Genomic DNA, 24,977 nt, shown 5'->3' on the forward strand with positions numbered 1-24,977 from the left:
TTTTCGGGTGTTTTATTCACCCTTTCCTTACCCGCTGGCTGCATGCTGGCCGCAATATTGGATTGAAGTTCATTCTCTGTCCTCCGTAATACACGCCTGCGCAAGGCAATCTTGTTATTTTGTTGGAATGAATAAAGAGGAAGTTTTAGCCCATCTCTGATGCTTTAAACCCTTGGGCGTTTCTTCTTAGGGCTCATGCACATAACCATATATTCAGTCCTAATGCGATCTGACAAAACACCGGATTGCACTGTAGGATCGCTGCTTTCAACAGATGGCGCTATAGAGTTATTATTTATTTGTATAGCACCATTGAATCCATGGTGCTGTACATGAGAAGGGGTTACATTCAAATTACAGCTATCACTTACAGTAAACTAACAATGACAGACTGATACTGAGGGGTGAGGACCCTGCCCTTCAAGTCCTCTTTCTTTCTGAAAAGGTAATTTGCGTAGTGTAGATGCAGACATTGATTCCATCTCCTCTTCCATGAGAATCTGTTCACACTACTATCACACTCTGGTCAGCATTTGATCAGCGTGATTAACATAGCCTGATTCTCTCAGATGAGAGAATATACACTGGTGTGACCCTAGCTCAAGGACTCATTCAGACTTCCACGTAGCATATATGTGTTGAATTCAGTTGTTTTTTTTTGGTGGGGGTGGGGTTTTAGGGATACATCACGTACCTATTATAATCTATAGTGCTGTTACCATGTTCATGTTTTTTAATAACTGTCCGTGCATATTCACAGCGGTATGGCTGATAACTGCCAATACAAGTCTATGGGTCTGTGAAAAACAAGTACAGCACATGGATGGCATCAATGTGCCATCTGTGTCTGGCCCATATGTAACATTGCAAAGTATAGAAGGTTTGGGATACGCTGTGTGCAGAATTATTAGGCAAGTTGTATTTTGATCACATGATACTTTTTATCCATGTTGTTCTACTCCAAGCTGTTCAGGCATGAGAGCCAACTACCAATTAAGTAAATCAGGTGATGTGCATCTCTGTAATGAGGAGGGGTGATGTCTAACCGGGGCGGCACGGTGGCGCAGTGGTTAGCACTGCAGCCTTGCAGCGCTGGAGTCCTGGGTTCAAACCCCACCAAGGACAACATCTGCAAAGAGTTTGTATATTCTCTACATGTTTGCGTGGGTCCGGGCACTCCGGTTTCTTCCCACATTCCAAAGACATACTGATAGGAAATTTAGATTGTGAGCCCCATTGGGGACAGTGATGATAATGTGTGCAAATTGTAAAGCGCTGCGGAATGTTAGCGCTATATAAAAATTAATTATTATTATTTATTATTATCAATACCCTATATAAGGTGTGCTTAATTATTAGGCAACTTCCTGTCCTTTGGCAAAATGGGTCAGAAGAGAGATTTGACGGGCTCTGAAAAGACCAAAATTGTGAGTTGTCTTGCAGAGGGATGCAACAGTCTTGAAATTGCCAAACTTTTGAAGCGTGATCACCGAACAATCAAGTGTTTCATGGAAAATAGCCATCAGGGTCGCAAGAAGCGTGTTGGGCAAAAAAGGCGCAAAGTAACTGCACATGAATTGAGGAAAATCAAGTGTGAAGCTGCCAAGATGCCATTTGCCACCAGTTTTGCCATATTTCAGAGCTGCAACGTTACTGGAGTAACAAAAAGCACAAGGTGTGCAATACTCGGGGACATGGTCAAGGTAAGGAAGGCTTAAAAATGACCACCTTTGAACAAGAAACATAAGATAAAACGTCAAGACTGGACCAAAAAATATCTTAAGACTGACTTTTCAAAGGTTTTATGGACTGATGAAATGAGAGTGACTCTTGATGTGCCAGAGGCTGGATCAGTAAAGGGCAGAAAGCTCCACTCAGACGCCAGCAAGGTGGAGGTGGGGTAGTGGTATGGGCTGGTATCATCAAAGATGAACTTGTGGGACCTTTTCGGGTTGAGAATGGAGTGAAGCTCAACTCCCAGACCTACTGCCAGTTTCTGGAAGACAACTTCTTCAAGCAGTAGTACAGGAAGAAGTCGGTATCGTTCAAGAAAAACATGATTTTCATGCAGAACAATGCTCCATCACATGCCTCCAACGAATCCACAGCGTGGCTGGCCAGTAAAGGTCTCAAAGAAGAACAAATAATGACATGGCCCCCTTGTTCACCTGATCTGAACCCCATAGAGAACCTGTGGTCCCTCATAAAATGTGGATCTACAGGGAGGGAAAACCGTACACCTCTCGGAACAGTGTCTGGGAGGCTGTGGTGGCTGCTGCACGCAATGTTGATCGTAAACCGATCAAGGAACTGACAGAATCTATGGATGGAAGGCTGTTGAGTGTCATCATAAAGAAAGGTGGCTATATTGGTAACTTATTTGGGGGGGGTTTATTTTCGCATGTCAGAAATGATTATTTCTAAGTTTTGTGCAGTTATATTGGTTTACCTGGTGAAAACAAACAAGTGAGATGGGAATATATTTGGTTTTTATTAAGTTGCCTATTAATTATGCACAGTAATAGTTACCTGCAAAAACAGATATCCTCCTAAGATAGCCAAATCTAAAAAAAAAAACAAAACACTCCAACTTCCCAAAATATTAAGCTTTGGTATTTGAGTCTTTTGGGTTAATTGAGAACATAGTTGTTGATCAATAATAAAAATAATCCTCTAAAATACAACTTGCCTAATAATTCTGCACACAGTGTATATTGCTTTATTCATCCGTGAAAACCACTAATACTAAAAAAATTGACACACCAATGCAGAACTGACACTGGTGCCATTTTTTTCATGTATGTGTTTAAACTCTGACATGTGAATGAGGCCTATGGCTGTAGTTTCCAGGTATGTTTCCGCAGGGCGTATTCCCTCAGTATTTGCTGTGGATTGGACACTGCATACCGCCGCACCGTTCAATCCGCAGCGTCCAGATGTTATAGCATGGTGGAGGGGATTTTATGAAATCCCATCTGCACTATGCGTACAAACACGCAGGTGGCAGACCTGCGTAACCGAACATGCGGCGCATCTTTCTAGACCACAGGATGTCTATCTTGCGGAGACTCACTGTCTCCACAAGATAAATAACATAGTCCATGTATAGGATGCAGTGATTCGGCATGGTTCAATGAACACAGGCGAAATCACCCTGTGTACAAAAGGGGGCAGCGCTTCGGGCGGAGCTGGGTATCTGCTGCGTCCAAAGCGCTGGGATTCCGGACCGTGGACACATATCCTCCTACTTCAGTTCTATCCGATCAGTTGTTTTGTACCTGAGCCAAATGCAATTGATGCCAGAGTTGTGCACTTTTTGATTAACTATGAGTTCCATAACGGTGCATAATTGCTGCATGTAGTTTTATTATCAGCCTTTTCTGCTAATCCATTGCACTGGATAACTATCCCAGTCTGTTTTTCTTTTGTATTTCTGTACCATGCCGGAGGGAAATAAAACGTTGTTTTCATTAACCAGGCCTTTAACAGCTGTGGTACCCTGATCAAAGTAGCAGCACTGGTTAATCAAAGCAGGTCAGGAAGGATGTGTTCTGCTCTCCAGAAAGAAATGTGTATAATATAACACCACCATAATTTTATGTTGAATAGGTCTACTGTATGTGTGGGGGGACATGAAGAAGCAGCAGTGAATTGGGGTGTATAAATGCCTAGCTACTGCTCTGGTCTTATAAGGCTCTGTACTGTGTTTTCATCAAGCTGAATAGGCCATGAAAAATAAACATAAAAGGGTATTCTGAAGTTAACTGGCTTTAGTTTATTAGGCAGCTTGAAAATATGCAAGTTTCAATTGGCTTTAATTTTCTATCTGCAGTCATTCTCATTCAATAATTGCTTTTATCGTACATAGTGAAGAGCTTCTTGATGGTGCTTGGCCACTATTGCCTACCCATACCCTTGAGCCTTGTGTGCAGTAGTTACATTCTGAGAAGCGTTAAAGGGAAGGTGCCATCAAAAAAAATTTTTTTTTCAGAAATTGTTAAAATTTAAAGAATTAATGATTACATTTTCTTAAAAAATATTATCATTTGTTTATAATTTAGTAAAATATGAAAAATAATTTGAAAAGTTTTGGAATTTCCACTTTTCAACACTAGGGGGGGCAGCTGCTGAAATTTCAGAAAAACCTAGTGTAGAAATAGCTCACATTACAGCACTGCAGTAATTATGGGCGGAGTCTGCTGACGTGTGTGATGTCTCCTCCCCTTCTGGGTGTTTGCTAAGGGATTAGAGAGGATGATATTCAGGAACCCAGTGAGCAGCCATTTTGTTGGTGACTGCAGAGTATGGCTGCCGTCACACTATCAGTATTTGGTCAGTATTTTACCTCAGTATTTGTAAGCCAAAACAAGGAGTGGAATAATTAGAGGAAAAGTATAATAGAAACATGTCACCACTTCTGTATTTATCACCCACTCCTGGTTTTGGCTACAAATACTGAGGTAAAATACTGACCAAATACTGATAGTGTGACGGCAGCCTTAGACTACTTTCACACTAGCGTTTTTGGCTGTACGTTGCAATGCGTCATTCAGGAGAAAAAACGCATCCTGCAAAGTTGTCTGCAGGATGCGTTTTTTCCCCATAGACTAACATTACCGACGCATTGCGACGTATTGCCACACGTCACAACTGTCGTGCGACGGTTGCGTCATGTTTTGGTGGACCGCCGCCATAAAAAAAGTTATATGTAACGTTTGTGCGTCGAGTCCACCATTTTCGACCGCGCATGCACGGCCGAAACTCCGCCCCCTCATGGCCAGACCTTACAATGGGGCAGCGGAAGCGTCGTAAGACTTTCCGCTGCCCACGTCGGGCATTTCTTTCACAGCATGCGTCGGTACGACGCACTGCGAAAGGCCCGTACCAACGCTTGTGTGAAAGCAGCCTTATACTGACAAGTAGACAGTCACCGAGGATGGCAGGCAGCAAGGATTCTGGGAGATATGTGGTGGAGGGAGCAGGGTGACAGCAGCACAGAGTATTTCAGGAGAGCAGTGTGCTGGTCTATAGGGGCCCCCTGTTTGGTGCGCGGAGCAGCCAGGGATTGTACATAGAGCGCTGTCTTTTATACACATGGATAGGCAGTCTGCTTGTTTGCTCCACAGAAATCCAGGAAACATTTCTGCGGATTGATGGCCTGTTCTGATCCAAACTTTGCATACAGACCCCATTCCCCTCCTCAGATCCTGTCTTCTCCATCCTGTCCTGGCGATGTGTGAAAGCGAGGCGACAGGAGCAGTCTGGGGTGACGCTGGGAAGGAAATGTAGCCATATAGTAACAATAAAAATGAGACCCCTCTCTTCAGCTACCTCACCAGCCTTCCCCTGACTGCACCTAACTGGAGGTCATGCGGTCCCCTCTATTACCCCAGACCCGCGTGCAGGTGCTCAGCCAGAACCACCATAGAATGGGTCCGCTTTCTGAAGATAATACTGCCATAGTGTTCTCACATAATACCGCCATATAGATCACACACAATACTATCAAATAGATCACACAATACTGTCATACAGTTCTCACATAATACCACCATATAGATCACACATAATACCGCCAGTGTTCTCACATACCGCCATATAGATCACACATAATACTGCCATAGTGTTCTCACATATCGCCATATAGATCACACATAACGCTGCCAGTGTTCTCACATAATACCGCCATATAGATCACACACAATACCACCATATAATTCTCACAATACTGATCAAGCATAATACCACCATACAGATCACATAATACCGTCATCTAGATCTCACATAATGCCATAATACAGCATGACGCCCGCAGCTCCTGTTATCGCACGCATTGAGTTGTGTGTGCAATGAGGAAAGATATGCAGGGTGGAGAGGAGTGCATAGGAGAGGATTAGATACACGGTTCACCAGACAGTATCACACAGGAGAGGATTAGATACACGGCTCAGCAGTCAGTATTCCACGGGATTAGATACACAGGTCAGCACAGGATAGGATTAGATACATGGTTCACCAGACAGTATCACACAGGAGAGGATTAGATACATGGCTCAGCATACAGTAGCACACAGGAGAGGATTAGATATACGGCTCAGCAGTCAGTATTCCACAGGATTAGATACACAGGTCAGCACAGGATAGGATTAGATGCACGGCTCAGCAGACAGTATCACACAGGAGAGGATTAGATACTTGGCTCAGCACAATATAGTGATAGATACACAGTCTGATGTCCTGTGAGGAGCTGCAGTGAGAGCAGGGTCGGAGCAGCACAGAGCCTCCCCCATCCCCCCTCTGTTACCTCTCTGCAGCTCCTGATAGAGGACATCAGACGGCAGCATTCCTTCACCCTCTCTAGTGATTCTAGAGATTACAGGCAGCAGAGGACAGGGAACGGCCGCTGACAGTGTGAGGGAAGACAGATGTAGCTGCCCCTCCAACAGCATGGCTCTCAGTCACAGTGGAGCTCACAGGTACACTCCACTGTAGACTGAAGCAAGATGGCGCCGATCTCCTGCCTCTCCTGTGATGTGGAGACAGCCCAGGGGGCGTGGCCACATCAGAGCAGAGAGCAGCTTATAATGGTAGCTATGGGATCGCCTCCCGACTGCAGATGTCTATGTCCAGGGCAGCCGTATTTGCAGACTGTAAGGCTACGTTCACATTAGCGTCATGCGACGCTGCGTCGACGCAACGCACGACGCAACTGAAACGCACGCAAAAACGCACCTTTTTTTACGCATGCGTCGAACGGATGCGTCGTAAAACGCAGCGTTTTTTGTGCGTTTTTGTTGCGTTTTCCCAAAAAACGCAGCGTTTTACAACGCATGCGTTGTCAAACAATGATGTAATCTTTCAACACAATTTAGTGTCTAGACACTAGATAATACCACCAATGAATAGAAGAGGGTGGGTCTAGTGTCTAGACACTAGATAATGCCACCAATGGGTAGATGAGGGTGGGTATAATGGAATTGTGGTATATATACCCCGGCATAGATGAATTCCAACCATACAGCATCAAGATGGATCGTCCCATGGAGAGTATCTACCTCAATATGGAGCTGGATTTTGCCCTTGCTATTGCGTATGCTATTGCCTGTCATGAACAGAGGAAAAGAGACAAACTACGGAGAAGGAGTCGTCGGCGTTTTTGGCTACACCCTATAGTGGAAGTCCGAGAGAGTCGTGGAGCCTACCATTGTCTGTTTGGCGAGTTAAATGACAACCAGGAGAAATACTTTGAGTACACCAGGATGTCTCAAAACAGCTTCCGATATCTGCTGCGTCTGGTGGAAGGAGCCATTTCCAGGCAGGACACGCAGCTCCGTAAAGCAATTTCCCCCGAGGAACGTCTGCTGGTGACTCTACGGTACATAATGGAATGTGAAGGATTTATATGTTCTTGCCATTTTTTAAAGTAACGTGTTTTGGTTTTGTGGGGTGGGGGATTGTAATTAACAATGAAAAATTCTTTCATAACAATTTAATTAATTACATTTATTTATTTTTCTTCTTGTCAGTTTCCTGGCTACCGGAGAGACCTTGAGATCACTGCATTTCCAGTTTAAGATTGGAGTCTCCACACTGTCTGGTATTATTGCCGACACATGCCGCGCATTGTGGGACAACCTCCGGGAGGAATTTTTACCCATCCCTACAACAGAATTATGGCAGGCCAACGCCCAAAAATTCGAACAAGTGTGTTCTTTCCCTAACTGTATTGGAGCCGTGGATGGGAAGCACATTAGGATTACCAAGCCTTCAAGAAGTGGATCTCTGTTTCTTAATTATAAAAAATACTTTTCCACCTTGCTCATGGCAATTGCAGGTGCGGACTGCAGGTTTCTCGCTGTGGACATTGGAGCGTTTGGCCATGCAAATGATTCACGGACATTTAAGGAGTCTGATATGGGCCGAAGATTATACGATAACAATTTTAATTTCCCCCAGCCACGACCTCTTCCCAACACCGAAGGCCCGGCCATGCCATTTGTTGTGGTTGGGGATGAGGCTTTTCAAATGAGTGGCAACCTACTTAAACCGTACTCCAGTCGGGGGTTGGACCGCACCAAAAGTATTTTTAATTATAGACTGTCCCGGGCCAGAAGAACTGTGGAGTGCGCCTTTGGAATCCTTGTCTCCAAATGGCGTATCTTAGGATCCGCTATAAATTTGAAAATTGAGACAGTGGATGAGGTGGTGAAGGCGTGTGTGGTTCTCCACAATTTTATTATTGATAAAGAGAGAGTCAACGTGGAACCCGATGAACCCATACCAAATCCATTGCCTGATTATCAAGATCATCCTCTGCGGACAACTGTGGAGATTGCTCATATGAGGGACCAATTTGCTGCATACTTTGTTTCAGATGTTGGGCGTGTTTCATGGCAAGATCAAATGGTTTAATTCATCTTGGTATTATGATACAATAAAAACACTGTCATGTAAACACTGTGGAGTCCATGTCATTTTACCAGCCTATGTAAGGTTATTTAAATGTTGTTAATGTCCCCTGATTTTCTAATGCGTTGTGTTTTGAAATAAAGTTCTTGTGCCTTTCCGTTTTCACAAAACAAATCTCCCATATGTTTTTCCATATTAAACAAATTTTAAAATCCAATGTTATATAAACTAATGTGTGTCCCACAAAATTTATGTGAGCACCAGTACCCAAATGGACTGTGACAAAAAAACAAAATATTTCAGCCGTGTGTTCCATAGTTTTGACATATAACATGATCGGCTCCCACCTTGTCAACCATTTTTAATCTTGCAGACTATTTGCATATGGAACCTGGCTTGACAAGGAGGGAGACGATCATGTTTGCACAACTCTACAGAGTTAACACTATTGCACTCAGGATGCTAGTATACGTCCAGAGTCAAATAGTGGCGACACTGAACATTGCTACCCCCTCACCTGACCAATATTCTTAAGGTACCGTAATAAATCGATTAGCCAACGATACCGACCAGTGATACGACCGGACCGTGATCGTTGTTAGTCGTCGCGTGGTTGCTGGAGAGCTGTCACACAGACAGCTCTCCAGCGACAAAAAAAGAGCAAGTCCCCGTGTAATCTGGGTAACCATTGTGTTATGAAGCGCATGGCCACACTCACGATGTTTTCCCTGTTTACCATTGTAAATGTAATTTAAACAAAAAAAAAATTCCGGTGTGTGACACGTCCATCGCCGTCACCTTTCCGTACTGTGCCAGCCCTAAGCACAGCACAGCGTTTATTATTAAGTCAACGGTGTTCTCTGCTTTACGGGCGGGAATGACAGTGCCAGTCACTGCGGGAAGATGACGGCGAGGGACGTGGTTGACACCTTTTTTTTGGGGGGGGGTATTGTTCACTTTTTTTATTGTTTAAAACACTGCGCTAGTAACCCAATATTCCCTTGTTTACATCGCTGGATCGGTGTCAAACACGCCGATCCAACAATGACAGCGTGTGATCAGTTACCCCAAAAAATTCCTAATCATTCGCTGACACCTACAATCTCCCAGCAGGGGCCTAATCGTTGGACGATTTCAGAAAAGATAACGTTGGTTCCTGACAAAAACCAACTATATCGTTACTGAAATTGTTGTGTGATGGTACATTTTAAAATTGATATATTGATGCTGTTTGTGTTTGTAACATCTCATAGTACAATGAGCGACAGCCCTATAAAAAAATGAAAAAAAATATTGATAAAATATTGTCAGACATTGCACATCAGTGGTTACAAACACAAGATTTGTTTATACGGTGCACGGTGTGATTTGGTGCAAACTTTATTATAGACAATAAAAACTCATTATTTTTGAACAAAATAACAATTTTATTTGGGACACAAGAAATGGGAAATGTTATGGGGTATCAATATCTGCGATTAAGGGGGATTGATATCCTCCACTTTTGGTGGGTGTTGAGGAGACCAAGGAGGAGGACGAGGGGGAGGAAGCAGCATACTCTATTACACTAGACGGGATGCCGACATCAATCCAGCCAGATGACGGTGGCGAGACTGCCAACGCAGGAGGTGAGGGAGGAGGAGGGACGACCAGTGTCCTTGGCTGGCTACTCTTGCTCCGGGTAGACCCAGGCTGAGTGCTTGGTGTGCTCCTTGTAGACCCAGGCTGGGTACTGGGTGTGCTCCGTGTAGACCCACGCTGGGTACTGGGTGTGCTCCGGGTAGACCCAGGCTGTGTACTTTGGATGGTTGTTTTGGGAGCAGCCATAGCCAAGGTTGTAGTGCTTGTCGTCTTCTTCTTTTTTTTCCTCCTCTCTCCCTCTGGGTGTGGGTCGGCTTCCTGTCTGTGTGCCCTTGAAGGCCTGGCAGGAGCAGAAGTTTGGGGCTCTGTTCTGTGGTGGCGGTGGCGGTGGCCCTCGGCACGCGGAGCTCTGTGGTGGTGCTTTGCAGCAGGAGTCGGAGCCATGGCAGCCAGCGATGGTACTGCGGGCATTGTAGTCGCTGACTGCATGACCCGAGCCTGCTGCAGAGCAGTGACATATGCGTTGTTGCAGGCCTGCATGACCGAAATCTGGAGTTCCGGCGTAAGATGTTCAACCATGCCCTTCTGAATGGCACTAAAAAAATGTTTAGCCGGCCTCGAGAGCTCCGATTCTATGGTTTCAAGACGCCGGTCGATACTGGACATTTTATCGCACAGCGCCTTGAAACCATTCTGGAATACGGTGCTCAAATGTAAAAATTTGGGCAGGATCGCCCTGTCTGAGGCCCGCTGACGCTGTCTGGAAGTCCCGAAGGAAGGAGCGACAGAGGCCTCGGCCAGGGGAACATCTGATGGACCGGCTGCCGGTTCGCCAGATTGTGGTGGTGCAGACCTGCTCTCGCTTTGGGATGACTGCGACGGTTCAGATGGCGCTTCACGAAGGACCGCTCCAGAGGGTCGGACAGTCTCGCGGGTGCTGCTGTGTGTTCTGTGAAAACATAAGGAAACCATTAGTATACTAAATATAACATTTCACATGCGTCATTAATTAACTTTACCGGCGGTATCCATTGCCGCCGTTAAAATTAACCTATTTTTAATATTGCCACTGCATATGCCGCATCAATATTAAAAAAAGAATGCATTTATTTATTTCAAAATAGTCACCCATGGTTGCCGTTTGTAACGCCCGACAATTACGCTTATCGTCGGAACTGCCATGACGTCACGGTCATGTGACCGAGACGTCATCACAGGTCCTGCGAGCTGAGCAACCATGGGAACATAACCTGCCTTGGAGTAGAAGGTATGCCGTGTCTATTATATTTTTCCTTTTTTTTGAAAAAAAACTGGGATACACCTGGATGGGCAATATACTACTCCACTATGAAATATTGCCCGGGCATGGCCAATCTACTATCTTTCTGTGTTCTGTATACTTCGTATTTCAGGGAAAAAAAGAGGAAGTCAAGCTCACCATAGTACTAATCCCAGAAGGCTCGGAGCACGGAGACGCTGTGTCAAGTGTGAGAAGACCAGAAATGAAGAAAAAATTCGAGGTCACTGAGGCGTGAAAAGTAAAAACTAAATACTTTATTCACTTCAATCAGAAGCAGAGGATGAAACATCAGCACAATACAATAAAAACACTATCTACGCGTTTCAGGTCTGATGTTCCCTGTCACCTGAAACGCGTAGATAGTGTCTATTGTATTGTGCTGATGTTTCATCCTCTGCTTATGATTGAAGTGAATAAAAGTATGTATTTTTTACTTTTCACGCCTCGGTGAGCTTGCATTTTTTTCTTCATTTCTATACTTCGTACTTGCCAAAATAAATGGCTGGGCAATAAGCTACGTGGCTGGAATATAGTACGTGAATATGCATGTTGTAAAAACTAGGTGTGTGCATAGGTACTATACTTACTCTCTGCTGTCAAGGACCGGTCGCAAGAACTGCAAAATACAGTTATATTTGTAGACAGAGGTCCTTGACGCTGCAGCACCACTACGGATCTGTCCCTCCTTTTTCAGGCCCCTCTTGAAACGGTCCTTCATGGAGTGCCATCTGGTCTTCAATTGTTTAACTGTGTATAAATTAAAAAAAAAAATTAGTTTTAGAGAAAATATTGAAAATGATTACGCAACCGTGTGCAATCCCAATAGAAGACATCACAGACGGTTGTGTAATCCTGGCATGATGGGTCACAGCAGCATTTTGGAAATACTTACGAAATTTAGCTTTGCCCGTGGGGGAAGCGCTGTCGAAGCCATCCCACAGCGATTGTGCCACCTCAATCCACAAACGGCGCAACACGCCCTGGTCCGCGTGCCGGGGGTCACGGCTGTCCCACAACGGGCCCCGTTCCTCTATGGATGCCACCATCATGTCAATGTCCAGTGGGTCATCATGGGCCCGTTGTGAAACCTAGAATAAACGGAAAATATTAATGTTTGCAAGATAAAAATTGTTGTCCCTACCTCCTCCACCACCACCTACCACCTCCCACCACCCCCCATACCCGCAAAAACAAAAAACTTAAAGAAAAAAAAGGAATAGGTTTGACATAAAAACTTACTCGCCGTCCTGCAACCACAGCTTGGTCCCGTGGTCTCTGCTCCTGCTGCCTCTGTTCCTCCTGGCTCTCCTCCTCACTTGAAGAAGCCTGTAAAATAGTTTACAAAAAGTTGAGTGACCCATCTACAAATGACAGCGAATAGTAAGCAACAGTAGATCATGTACTCACCGGACTCCTCAGCGGTGGGGTGTGGCTTGAGTCGCTGGCCATGACTAATGCAATTCTGAAATAAAGAACAAAATAACATTTATCCTATGCACAATAAAGCGGAACATAGTAAAATATATAAAAAAAAAACATTTACATTTCAACCACAAAGAACATTGCACTCCAACTGAACTAACGCTGAGCAAACAACACTGCCACATTGATTAAAAAAAACAATGGCAGAGACAACACAATGCCAGAGTAAACAAAAGCCTAAAGATAACAAAACAAATACACAACAGACCCTATGTCGTAATCCAAAAAGAGAGTTTTGTTTAAAAAAAATGTACAGTATGCACGGAGCAACCCAAAAAACACAATAGATTTTTAAAAGGAAAAAATTAACAACCCCCAAAAATTAAGGGCAGAAACAGCAATACAACACCATACTTTACAATAAAACCGACAGGGCCGGAGACAATAAAAGGCCATACAACGCCATACATCACAACCAGAAACATACAACAATGTCTTTACACAACCACAGTGCAGAACATAATACACAACTTGCAATAAAAATTATTACATTTAATAAAAGGGTGCAGAATCATTCTATACTACCATACTTTACAATAAAACCAACAGTGCCGGAGACAATAAAAGGCCATACAACGCCATACCTCCCAACCAGAAACATACAACAATGTCTTTACACAACCACAGTGCAGAACATAATACACAACTTGCAATAAAAATTATTACATTTAATAAAAGGGCGCAGAATCATTCTATACTACCATACTTTACAATAAAACCGACATGGCCGGAGACAATAAAATTCATATAACGCAAGAATTCAACATCACAACTGAATACAAAAAAACACCACCAAACCAATAAATGGAAAAGAAAAATCTATCCTGGAAAGAACAATAATCAAGGCCGCAGACAATGAAACGCCATCCTATACAACGCCATACATCAAAACCAGACTAAAAATACAACAATATCTTTAAACAACCACAGTGCAGAATATAATACACAACTTGCAAAAACAATTTAAAAATAAAACATGTAGAAAATGCACAGAATCATTCTATACTTACATCTCTGGACAGCAGATGAAGAAAAGTAGAAGAAGTCTGGTCTGATGTCTTGCCTGTAGATGCTGCAGCAGAAGTGACAAACAATCCAAACATTTTCTTTATATATGGGGGATGTTTTTATCACTGTTCACTGTCTAGACACTTTTTTGTTTAATTTTATCTAACGACGCATGCGTCGCACAACGCACGCACGACGCACGCACTTGCGTCTCGTGCGTTGTCAATTGGTTTCAATGGGAGATTGTAACGCAATGACGACGCACGAGCGACGCAAGTGCGACACATGTGTTTTTTAGACGCTACAAAAATGCAACATGTAGCGTCTCCGACGCCACCCAGGTGCGGTGAAACGACGCATGCGTCGTGCGTTTTTACAAAAACGCACGACAACGCAACGCATGCGTCCCCAATGATAAAGATAGGGGCGCATGACGCATGCGTTGTCGTGCATCGACGACGCAGCGTCGCATGACGCTAATGTGAACGTAGCCTAAGTATCGTGCAGCTACACTTACAGTCCTGCAAATGAAAATGGTGGCGCCCAGTGGCAGAAAAAAAATGAATATAAAAAAACAATAAATACTATGCACTTGAAAATAACTTATAAAAATAAGGAATTAAAGAGGTTTTTGTTTTTTTTACAATATTAAAACGTGGCACCTTCCCTTTAACTAGACTCTGCTCTACAGCCCATTTATCATATATTTCTATGTTGTAGTTAGCTGCTCACATCCCTCCCAGCTCCTAACAAGCTGCTGTTATAAATGTTTAAAAATCAGCATCCCAGAGGAATTTTCTTCCAAAATGGTACTAATCGTGCTCTCACTTTTAAGAGCTGTGTGCTTGTTCAAATTCCTTCTCATCTCTATGAAATTACAGTGACAGCGTGTATATTCAGAACAAACCACTGAGTGCTTTAGGCTATATTTACATGTGGGGTTTTGGCACTTATTTTTCTTTTTTCTTTTGTTGTAGTGATGGATTTCGCTGTAGAAATAAACGCTGCAAGAATATCTTACCTGAAGGCATTTTTCCAGTTTTTTTTTTCTGCTGCCAAACCCTGTATAAAACTGAGCAAATGGCTGTTTTGTATTTTGCTGGATTTTTCAGGTGGACTACTCGTTATTTTTTTACAGTACATGAATAAATCTAGTTTTATTCAACAAAATTGCAGCACAGATGTTATACTTAATGTTTTCTATAGGTGAAAACGATGTTGAAATGCTGAAAGAATGGACATGACGCAGATTTGCAAAATCGCTGTAGTTTTCAAATTCGGTCAGGAATAAAAACTATCCAGTGCTCAGTAACTCAATTTTGCTTATGCTTATTTACAGTGGGTACGGAAAGTATTCAGACCCTTCAGACACTCTGCACCCCATCTTGACTGAAAAAAAAAATCAAATGTAGTAATTTATGGTAATGCATTAAAAAAAAAATATCACATGGTTACAAGTATTCAGACCATTTGCTCAGTATTGAGTAGAAGCACCCTTTTGAACTAGTACAGCCATGAATCTTCTTGGGAATGATGCAACAAGTTTTTCACACCTGGATTTTGGGATCCTCTGCCATTCTTCCTTTGACCTCATGATTCTCATTTGGTGTGACATGCACTATGAGCTGTGAGTTCTTACATAGACAGATGTGTGCCTTTCCAAATCAAGTCCTATTAGTTTAATTAAACACAGCTTGCCTCCAATGAAGGAGTAGAATAATCTCAAGGGGGATCACAACGAAATGGACAGCATGTGACTTAAATTAAATAAATTCTGTAAAAAGCAAAAAAAAATCAAAAAATTGAGACAGAGAAACTCATAGCAAGAGAGAGTAAAAATAATCCCAAAATATTCTTTAACCACTTAAATAGTAAGAAACTAAAAAATGATAGTGTTGGCCCCCTTAAAAATAGTCTGGGTGAAATGGTGGATGAGGAAAAAGCCAATATGCTAAATTACATTTTTTCATCAGTATTTACACAAGAAAATCCCATGGCAGACTATCTGATCAGTGATAACAAAAATTCCCCATTAAATGTCACCTGCTTAACCCAGCAGGAAGTACGGCGGTGTCTAAAAATCACTAAAATTGACAAATCTTCGGGCCTGCATGGGATACACCCCCGAGGACTGCAGGAATTAAGTAAGGTCATTGATAGACCATTATTTTTAATCTTTAAAGACTCCATAATAACAGGGTCTGTACCACAGGACTGGCGTATAGCAAATGTGGTGCCAATATTCAAAATGGGGACAAAAACTGAACTCTGATATTATAGGCCAGTAAGCTTAACCTTTACTGTGGGTAAAATCCTGGAGGGCATTCTAAGGGATGCTATGCTGGAGTATCTGAAGAGGAATAACCTCAAGACCCAATATCAACATGGGTTTACTAGGGACTGTTCCTGTCAGACTAATCTGATCAATTTCTATGAAGAGGTAAGTTCCGGATTGGACCAAGGGAACCCAGTAGACGTAGTGTATATGGACTTTTCAAAAGCTTTTGATACGATGCCACACAAAAGGTTGATACATAAAATGAGAATAATGGGGATAGGGGAATATATGTGTAAGTGGGTTGAGAGCTGGCTCAGGGATAGGAAACAAAGGGTGGTTATTTATGGAGCACACTCGGACTGGGTCGCGGTTAGCAGTGGGGTACCACAGGGGTCAGTATTGGGCCCTCTTTTAACATATTTATTAATGACCTTGTAGGAGGCATTGAGCACAGAATTTCAATTTTTGCAGATGACACTAAGCTCTGCATAGTAATCAATACAGAGGAGGACAGTTTTATATTACAGGATGATTTATGTAAACTAGAAGCTTGGGCTGATAAATGGCAAATGAGCTTTAATGGGGATAAATGTAAGGTAATGCACTTGGGTAGAAGTAATAAGATGTATAACTATGTACTTAATTCTAAAACTCTGGGCAAAACTGTCAATGAAAGCGACCTGGGTGGATGACAGACTCACATTTAGTGGCCAGTGTCAGGCAGCTGCTACAAAGGCAAATAAAATAATGGGATGCAGTAAAAGAATTATACAGGTCCTTCTCAAAAAATTAGCATATAGTGTTAAATTTCATTATTTACCATAATGTAATGATTACAATTAAACTTTCATATATTATAGATTCATTATCCACCAACTGAAATTTGTCAGGTCTTTTATTGTTTTAATACTGATGATTTTGGCATACAACTCCTGATAACCCAAAAAACCTGTCTCAATAAATTAGCATATCAAGAAAAGGTTCTCTAAACGACCTATTACCCTAATCTTCTGAATCAACTAATTAACTCTAAACACATGCAAAAGATACCTGAGGCTTTTATAAACTCCCTGCCTGGTTCATTACTCAAAACCCCCATCATGGGTAAGACTAGCGACCTGACAGATGTCAAGAAGGCCATCATTGACACCCTCAAGCAAGAGGGTAAGACCCAGAAAGAAATTTCTCAACAAATAGGCTGTTCCCAGAGTGCTGTATCAAGGCACCTCAATGGTAAGTCTGTTGGAAGGAAACAATGTGGCAGAAAACGCTGTACAACGAGAAGAGGAGACCGGACCCTGAGGAAGATTGTGGAGAAGGACCGATTCCAGACCTTGGGGAACCTGAGGAAGCAGTGGACTGAGTCTGGTGTGGAAACATCCAGAGCCACCGTGCACAGGCGTGTGCAGGAAATGGGCTACAGGTGCCGCATTCCCCAGGTAAAGCCACTTTTGAACCATAAACAGCGGCAGAGGCGCCTGACCTGGGCTACAGAGAAGCAGCACTGGACTGTTGCTAAGTGGTCCCAAGTACTTTTTTCTGATGAAAGCAAATTTTGCATGTCATTCGGAAATCAAGGTGCAAGAGTCTGGAGGAAGACTGGGGAGAAGGAAATGCCAAAATGCCTGAAGTCCAGTGTCAAGTACCCACAGTCAGTGATGGTGTCAGGTGCCATGTCAGCTGCTGGTGTTGGTCCACTGTGTTTCATCAAGGGCAGGGTCAATGCAGCTAGCTATCAGGAGATTTTGGAGCACTTCATGCTTCCATCGGCTGAAATGCTTTATGGAGATGAAGATTTCATTTTTCAGCACGACCTGGCACCTGCTCACAGTGCCAAAACCACTGGTAAATGGTTTACTGACCATGGTATTACTGTGCTCAATTGGCCTGCCAACTCTCCTGACCTGAACCCCATAGAGAATCTGTGGGATATTGTGAAGAGAAAGTTGAGAGACGCAAGACCCAACACTCTGGATGAGCTTAAGGCCGCTATTGAAGCATCCTGGGCCTCCATAACATCTCAGCAGTGTCACAGGCTGATTGCCTCCATGCCACGCCGCATTGAAGCAGTCATTTCTGCCAAAGGATTCCCGACCAAGTATTGAGTGCATAACTGAACATTATTATTTGATGGTTTTTTTGTTTGTTATTAAAAAACACTTTTATTTGATTGGATGGGTGAAATATGCTAATTTATTGAGACAGGTTTTTTTGGTTATCAGGAGTTGTATGCCAAAATCATCAGTATTAAAACAATAAAAGACCTGACAAGTTTCAGTTTGATAATGAATCTATAATATATGAAAGTTTAATTGTAATCATTACATTATGGTAAATAATGAAATTTAACACTATATGCTAATTTTTTGAGAAGGACCTGTATTATGACTGTTCCTGAACATTTAATTTATATAGCCACTTACTAGACATTGGAAGTCAGAAAAAAACATGCATTGCATAAACCCGTTGCGCAGCTAGATGAGGCTACAAATATATTGCCTTTTAACAGTGATAAATAATGCACGTATATTTAATTTTAGTGCAAAATGCATTGTATTCAGATGGCTGTAGTACAGATACATTTTACATTATCTAGTAGCCTCTACACCCAAAATCCCCACAATTCAAGTTAACCAAGCACCAGAAGACCCTATTGGGGATCAGAGTGAAGTTCACATGAGTTATAGGAAGGTGACATCTTGGTTTTATACCTAAAAAACAACCACATTACAGAATCTCAATGGAGATATAGGAGAGAGAGTCCTAGTTCACGCTTTTTTTGAAAGTGCATTAAACAGCAAGGTGGATTGCTGCTGAGGGGAAAGAGGAAAAAAAATCTTGAAATCTTCAGCTTAGCGAGTGTGAACGAGCAGAGTGTGACCTGAGCGTAAGTGTGAACGGCGGTAAGTGTGACTTGTGATTCAGTGACTTTGGATTCAGGGAGTTTCCAAGGGAGGAATTATTGAATTGCTGTCTGTGTTTTATTGATACTTTGCATTTATTTTTTATTTAACCTTTCTTTGTGGTGCAATCCCCATTAGGAAATGTGCTCCACTATTGTTAATGCCATCCACATCTTGCCACATGTATGCAATCCTTCAGCAGCCGGGCAAGGGTGCATACTGCTGTGCGAGATGTGAGCACATTGTGCATTTGGAAACCCAGATTCTGAAACTAAATGTGCAGCTGGCAACACTGAGATCCATAGACAATATGGATAGGAGTCTTCTGCTCACTGAGCAGACGCTCAATGGGATAGAAGAGGCGGGGGATGGTAGGAAGGAGCTGCAGGACAGTGAAGCAGCAAGCTGGGTGACAGTTAGAAGGCCGGGTAGAGGGAAGAGTGCCAGGGAGGCTAGTCCTGACCTGGCACACCCCAATAAGTTTGCTAAGTTGGCAGATGAGGGGGGTGCCAGTACAGGGGTAGCACTGCTGCAGCAAGGCATGTCCTCTGAAAGCCAGAGGAGTGACTGCTCCAGTAAGGAGGGAAATAGGAGAGCAGGGCAGGCCAGACAGGTACTGGTAGTGGGGGACTCAATTATTAGGGGAACAAATAGGGCAATCTGACACAAAGACAAGGATCATCGAACGGTGTGCTGCCTACCTGGCGCTCGAGTCCGACACATTGCTGATCGGGTGGACAGATTACTGGGAGGGGCTGGTGAGGACCCAGCGGTCATGGTGCACATTGGCACAAATGACAAAGTTAGAGGTAGGTGGAAGATTCTTAAAAACAATTTCAGGGAATTAGTCTGCAAGCTGAAAGCAAGGACCTCCAGCGTGGTATTTTCCGAAATACTGCCTGTACCACGTGCCACGCCAGAGAGGCAACGGGAGATTAGGGAGGTTAATAAGTGGCTCAAGAATTGGTGTAGGAAGTAGGGGTTTGGGTTCCTGCAGAACTGGGTCGACTTCTCAGTTGGCTACAGGCTCTACGCTAGGGACGGGCTGCACCTCAATGGGGAAGGTGCAGCTGTGCTGGGGGAGAAAATGGCTAGAAGGTTGGAGGAGTGTTTAAACTAGGGAATGGGGGGAGGGTATTCATTTTATAGGAGGGGAAGATAGTGCAGATAGAGACCTGGGCACAAATAAGGAAGTTGGGGGTGGCGGTGGCATGGGGGGTGGGGTTAAATCAATTAATAATTTAAGAAAGAATAGAGGTGCAGAGAGATACATCAATTGTATGTATACTAATGCCAGAAGCCTTGCCAACAAAATGGACGGATTAGAATTAATGGTGTTGGAGCATAATTATGACATGGTGGCAATATCTGAAACATGGCTGGATGAGAGCCATGACTGGGCTGTTAACTTGCAGGGTTATAGTCTGTTCAGATATGACCAAACGGATAAGCGAGGAGGAGGGGTGTGTCTATATGTAAAATCATCCTTAAAACCCATCCTGCGTGATAATATAGGCGAATCTATTGAAAATGTAGAGCCCCTGTGGGTGGAGATAAGGGGAGGGGGAAAAATAATAAATTACTGATAGGGGTGTGTTATAAGTCTCCAAAAATAATGGAAGCAATGAAGAATATCCTCATAAAGCAAATAGATGAAGCTGCGAATCAAGGAGAAGTCATTATTATGGGGGACTTCAACTACCCTGAAATAGATTGGGGGACAGAAACAGCAAAGGTAATCGGTTTTTGACAACTATGAGAGAAAATTACCTTTCACAATTTGTTCAGGACCCAACAAGAAGGGGGGCACTGCTGGACCTAATATTAACCAACAGGCCAGACCGCAAAGCAAATATAAGGGTTGGGGGATAGTGATCACAAAATAATAAGTTTTCATGTATCCTTTAATAAGATGTGTAGTAGAGGGGTTACAAGGACACTAAACTTCAGGAAGGAAAATTTTCAACGGATGAGAGAGGATCTTGGTGCAATTAACTGGGACGATATCCTGAGACATAAAAATACACAAAGAAAATGGGAGACATTTATTAGCATCCTGGATAGGACCTGTGCACAGTATATACCGTATGGGAATAAACATACTAGAAATAGGAGGAAACCAATTTGGCTATATAGAGCTGTAAGGGGCGCAACAAGTGACAAAAAGAAAGCATTTAGAGAATTAACCCCTTAAGCCCCGAGGGTGGTTTGCACGTTAATGACCGGGCCAATTTTTACAATTCTGACCACTGTCCCTTTATGAGGTTATAACTCTGGAACGCTTCAACGGATCTTGGCGATTCTGACATTGTTTTCTCGTGACATATTGTACTTCATTTTAGTAGTAACATGTATTCGATATACAGTGGGGCAAAAAAGTATTTAGTCAGTCAGCAATAGTGCAAGTTCCACCACTTAAAAAGATGAGAGGCGTCTGTAATTTACATCATAGGTAGACCTCAACTATGTGAGACAAACTGAGAAAAAAAAATCCAGAAAATCACATTGTCTGTTTTTTTAACATTTTATTTGCATATTATGGTGGAAAATAAGTATTTGGTCAGAAACAAAATTTCATCTCAATACTTTGTAATATATCCTTTGTTGGCAATGACAGAGGTCAAACGTTTTCTGTAAGTCTTCACAAGGTTGCCACACACTGTTGTTGGTATGTTGGCCCATTCCTCCCTGCAGATCTCCTCTAGAGCAGTGATGTTTTTGGCTTTTCGCTTGGCAACACGGACTTTCAACTCCCTCCAAAGGTTTTCTATAGGGTTGAGATCTGGAGACTGGCTAGGCCACTCCAGGACCTTGAAATGCTTCTTACGAAGCCACTCCTTCGTTGCCCTGGCGGTGTGCTTTGGATCATTGTCATGTTGAAAGACCCAGCCACGTTTCATCTTCAATGCCCTTGCTGATGGAAGGAGGTTTGCACTCAAAATCTCACGATACATGGCCCCATTCATTCTTTCATGTACCCGGATCAGTCGTCCTGGCCCCTTTGCAGAGAAACAGCCCCAAAGCATGGTGTTTCCACCACCATGCTTTACAGTAGGTATGGTGTTTGATGGATGCAACTCAGTATTCTTTTTCCTCCAAACACGACAAGTTGTGTTTCTACCAAACAGTTCCAGTTTGGTTTCATCAGACCATAGGACATTCTCCCAAAACTCCTCTGGATCATCCAAATGCTCTCTAGCAAACTTCAGACGGGACCGGACATGTACTGGCTTAAGCAGTGGGACACGTGGATCTGAGTCCATGGTGGCGTAGTGTGTTACTCATGGTAGGCCTTGTTACATTGGTCCCAGCTCTCTGCAGTTCATTCACTAGGTCCCCCTGCGTGGTTCTGGGATTTTTGCTCACCGTTCTTGTGATCATTCTGACCCCACGGGGTGGGATTTTGCGTGGAGCCCCAGATCGAGGGAGATTATCAGTGGTCTTGTATGTCTTCCATTTTCTAATTATTGCTCCCACTGTTGATTTCTTCACTCCAAGCTGGTTGGCTATTGCAGATTCAGTCTTCCCAGCCTGGTGCAGGGCTACAATTTTGTTTCTGGTGTCCTTTGACAGCTCTTTGGTCTTCACCATAGTGGAATTTGGAGTCAGACTGTTTGAGGGTGTGCACAGGTGTCTTTTTATACTGATAACAAGTTTAAACAGGTGCCATTACTACAGGTAATGAGTGGAGGAAAGAGGAGACTCTTAAAGAAGAAGTTACAGGTCTGTGAGAGCCAGAAATCTTGATTGTTTGTTTCTGACCAAATACTTATTTTCCACCATAAAATGCAAAAAAAATGATAAAAAAACAGACAATGTGATTTTCTGGATTTTTTTTTCTCAGTTTGTCTCCCATAGTTGAGGTCTACCTATGATGTAAATTACAGACGCCTCTCATCTTTTTAAGTGGTGGAACTTGCACTATTGCTGACTGACTAAATACTTTTTTGCCCCACTGTAACTTGCGTTTATTTGTGAAAAAAACGGAAATTTGGTGAAAATTTAGAAAATTTCGCAATTTTCCAACTTTAAATTTTTATGCCCTTAAATCACAGAGATATGTCACGCAAAATACTTAATAAGTAACATTTCCCACATGTCTACTTTACATCAGCACAATTTTGGAACCAAAATTTTTTTTTATTAGGGAGTTATAAGGGTTAAAAGTTGACCAGCAATTTCTCATTTTTACAACACCATTTTTTTTAGGGACCACATCTCATTTGATGTCATTTTGAGGGGTCTATATGATAGAAAATACCCAAGTGTGACACCATTCTAAAAACTGCACCCCTCAAGGTGCTCAAAACCACATTCAAGAAGTTTATTAACCCTTCAGGGGTTTCACAGGAATTTTTGGAATGTTTAAATAAAAATGAATATTTAATTTTTATCACACAAAATGTATTTCAGCTCCAATTTGTTTTATTTTACCAAGGGTAACAGGATAAAATGGATGCCAAACATTGTTGTACAATCTGTACTGAGTACGCTGATACCCCATATGTGGGGGTAAACCACTGTTTGGGCGCATGGCAGAGCTCGGAAGGAAAGGAGCGCCATTTGACTTTTAAATGCAAAATTGACAGGAATTGAGATGGGACACCATGTTGCGTTTGGAGAGCCACTGATGTGCCTAAACATTGAAACCCCCCACAAGTGACACCATTTTGGAAAGTAGACCCCCTAAGGAACTTATCTAGATGTGTGGTGACCACTTTGACCCACCAATTGCTTCACAGAAGTTTATAATGCAGAGCCGTAAAAATAAAAAATCATATTTTTTCACAAAAATGATCTTTTCGCCCCCAATTTTTTATTTTCCCAAGAGTAAGAGAAGAAATTGGACCTCAAAAATTGTTGGCCAATTTGTTCTGAGTACGCTGATACCCCGTATATGGGTGTAAACCATTGTTTGGGCGTATGGCAGAGCTCGGAAGGGAAGGAGCGCCATTTTACTTTTCAATGCAAAATTGACTGGAATTGAGATGGGATGCCATGTTGCGTTTGGAGAGCCCCTGATGTGCCTAAACATTGAAATCCCCACAAGTGACACCATTTTGGAAAGTAGACCCCTTAAGGAACTTATCTAGAGGTGTGGTGAGCACTTTGACCCAACAAGTGCTTCACAGAAGTTTATAATGCAGAGCCGTAATAATAAAAAATCATATTTTTTCACAAAAATAATCTTTTCGCCACCAATTTTTTATTTTCCCAAGGGTAAGAGAAGAAATTAGACCACAAAAGTTGTTGTGCAATTTGTCCTGAGTGCGACGATACCCCATATGTGGGGGTAAACCACTGTTTGGGCGCATGGCAGAGCTCGGAAGGAAAGGAGCGCCATTTGACTTTTCAATGCAAAATTGACTGGAATTGAGATGGGATGCCATGTTGCGTTTAGAGAGCCCCTGATGTGCCTAAACATTGGAACCCCTCACAAGTGACACCATTTTGGAAAGTAGACCCCTTAAGGAACTTATCTAGATGTGTGGTGAGCACTTTGACCCAACAAGTGCTTCACAGAAGTTTATAATGCAGAGCCGTAAAAATAAAAAATCTTATTTTTTCACAAAAATGATCTTTTCGCCCCCAATTTTTTATTTTCCCAAGGGTAAGAGAAGAAATTAGACCACAAAAGTTGTTGTGCAATTTGTCCTGAGTGCGACGATACCCCATATGTGGGGGTAAACCACTTTTTGGGTGCATAGCAGAGCTCGGAAGGGAAGGAGCGCCATTTGACTTTTCAATGCAAAATTGACTGGAATTAAGATGGGACGCCATGTTGGTTTGGAGAGCCCCTGATGTGCCTAAACATTAAAACCCCCCACAAGTGACACCATTTTGGAAACTAGACCCTCTAAGAAACTTATCTAGATGTGTTTTGAGAGCTTTGAACCCCCAAGTGTTTCACTACAGTTTATAACGCAGAGCCGTTAAAATAATTTTTTTTTTTTTCGCAAAAATTATTTTTTAGCCCCCAGTTTTGTATTTTCACAAGGGTAACATAATAAATTGG

General features: G+C 42.7%; 1 protein-coding gene across 5 annotated transcripts in view; it reads left to right on the plus strand.

Moving 5' to 3' along the window:
• ZDHHC14 (zinc finger DHHC-type palmitoyltransferase 14) overlaps positions 1–24,977 on the plus strand; it is a 650,690-nt gene that overhangs the window by 607,912 nt on the left and 17,801 nt on the right. The window contains exon 10 of one of the 5 annotated variants that reach the window (XM_069769392.1): positions 14,758–15,097. The exons of the other annotated variants lie outside the window; for them this stretch is intronic. Within the exon in view, the coding sequence (XP_069625493.1) occupies positions 14,758–14,760 (3 nt within the window). The 3' untranslated portion in view covers positions 14,761–15,097. Of the gene's footprint in view, positions 1–14,757; positions 15,098–24,977 lie in introns of those variants that run through there. 5 annotated transcript variants of the gene reach the window in all.

Source organism: Ranitomeya imitator, chromosome 5 (genome assembly GCF_032444005.1).
Source record: "Ranitomeya imitator isolate aRanImi1 chromosome 5, aRanImi1.pri, whole genome shotgun sequence".
NCBI lineage: Eukaryota > Metazoa > Chordata > Amphibia > Anura > Dendrobatidae > Ranitomeya > Ranitomeya imitator.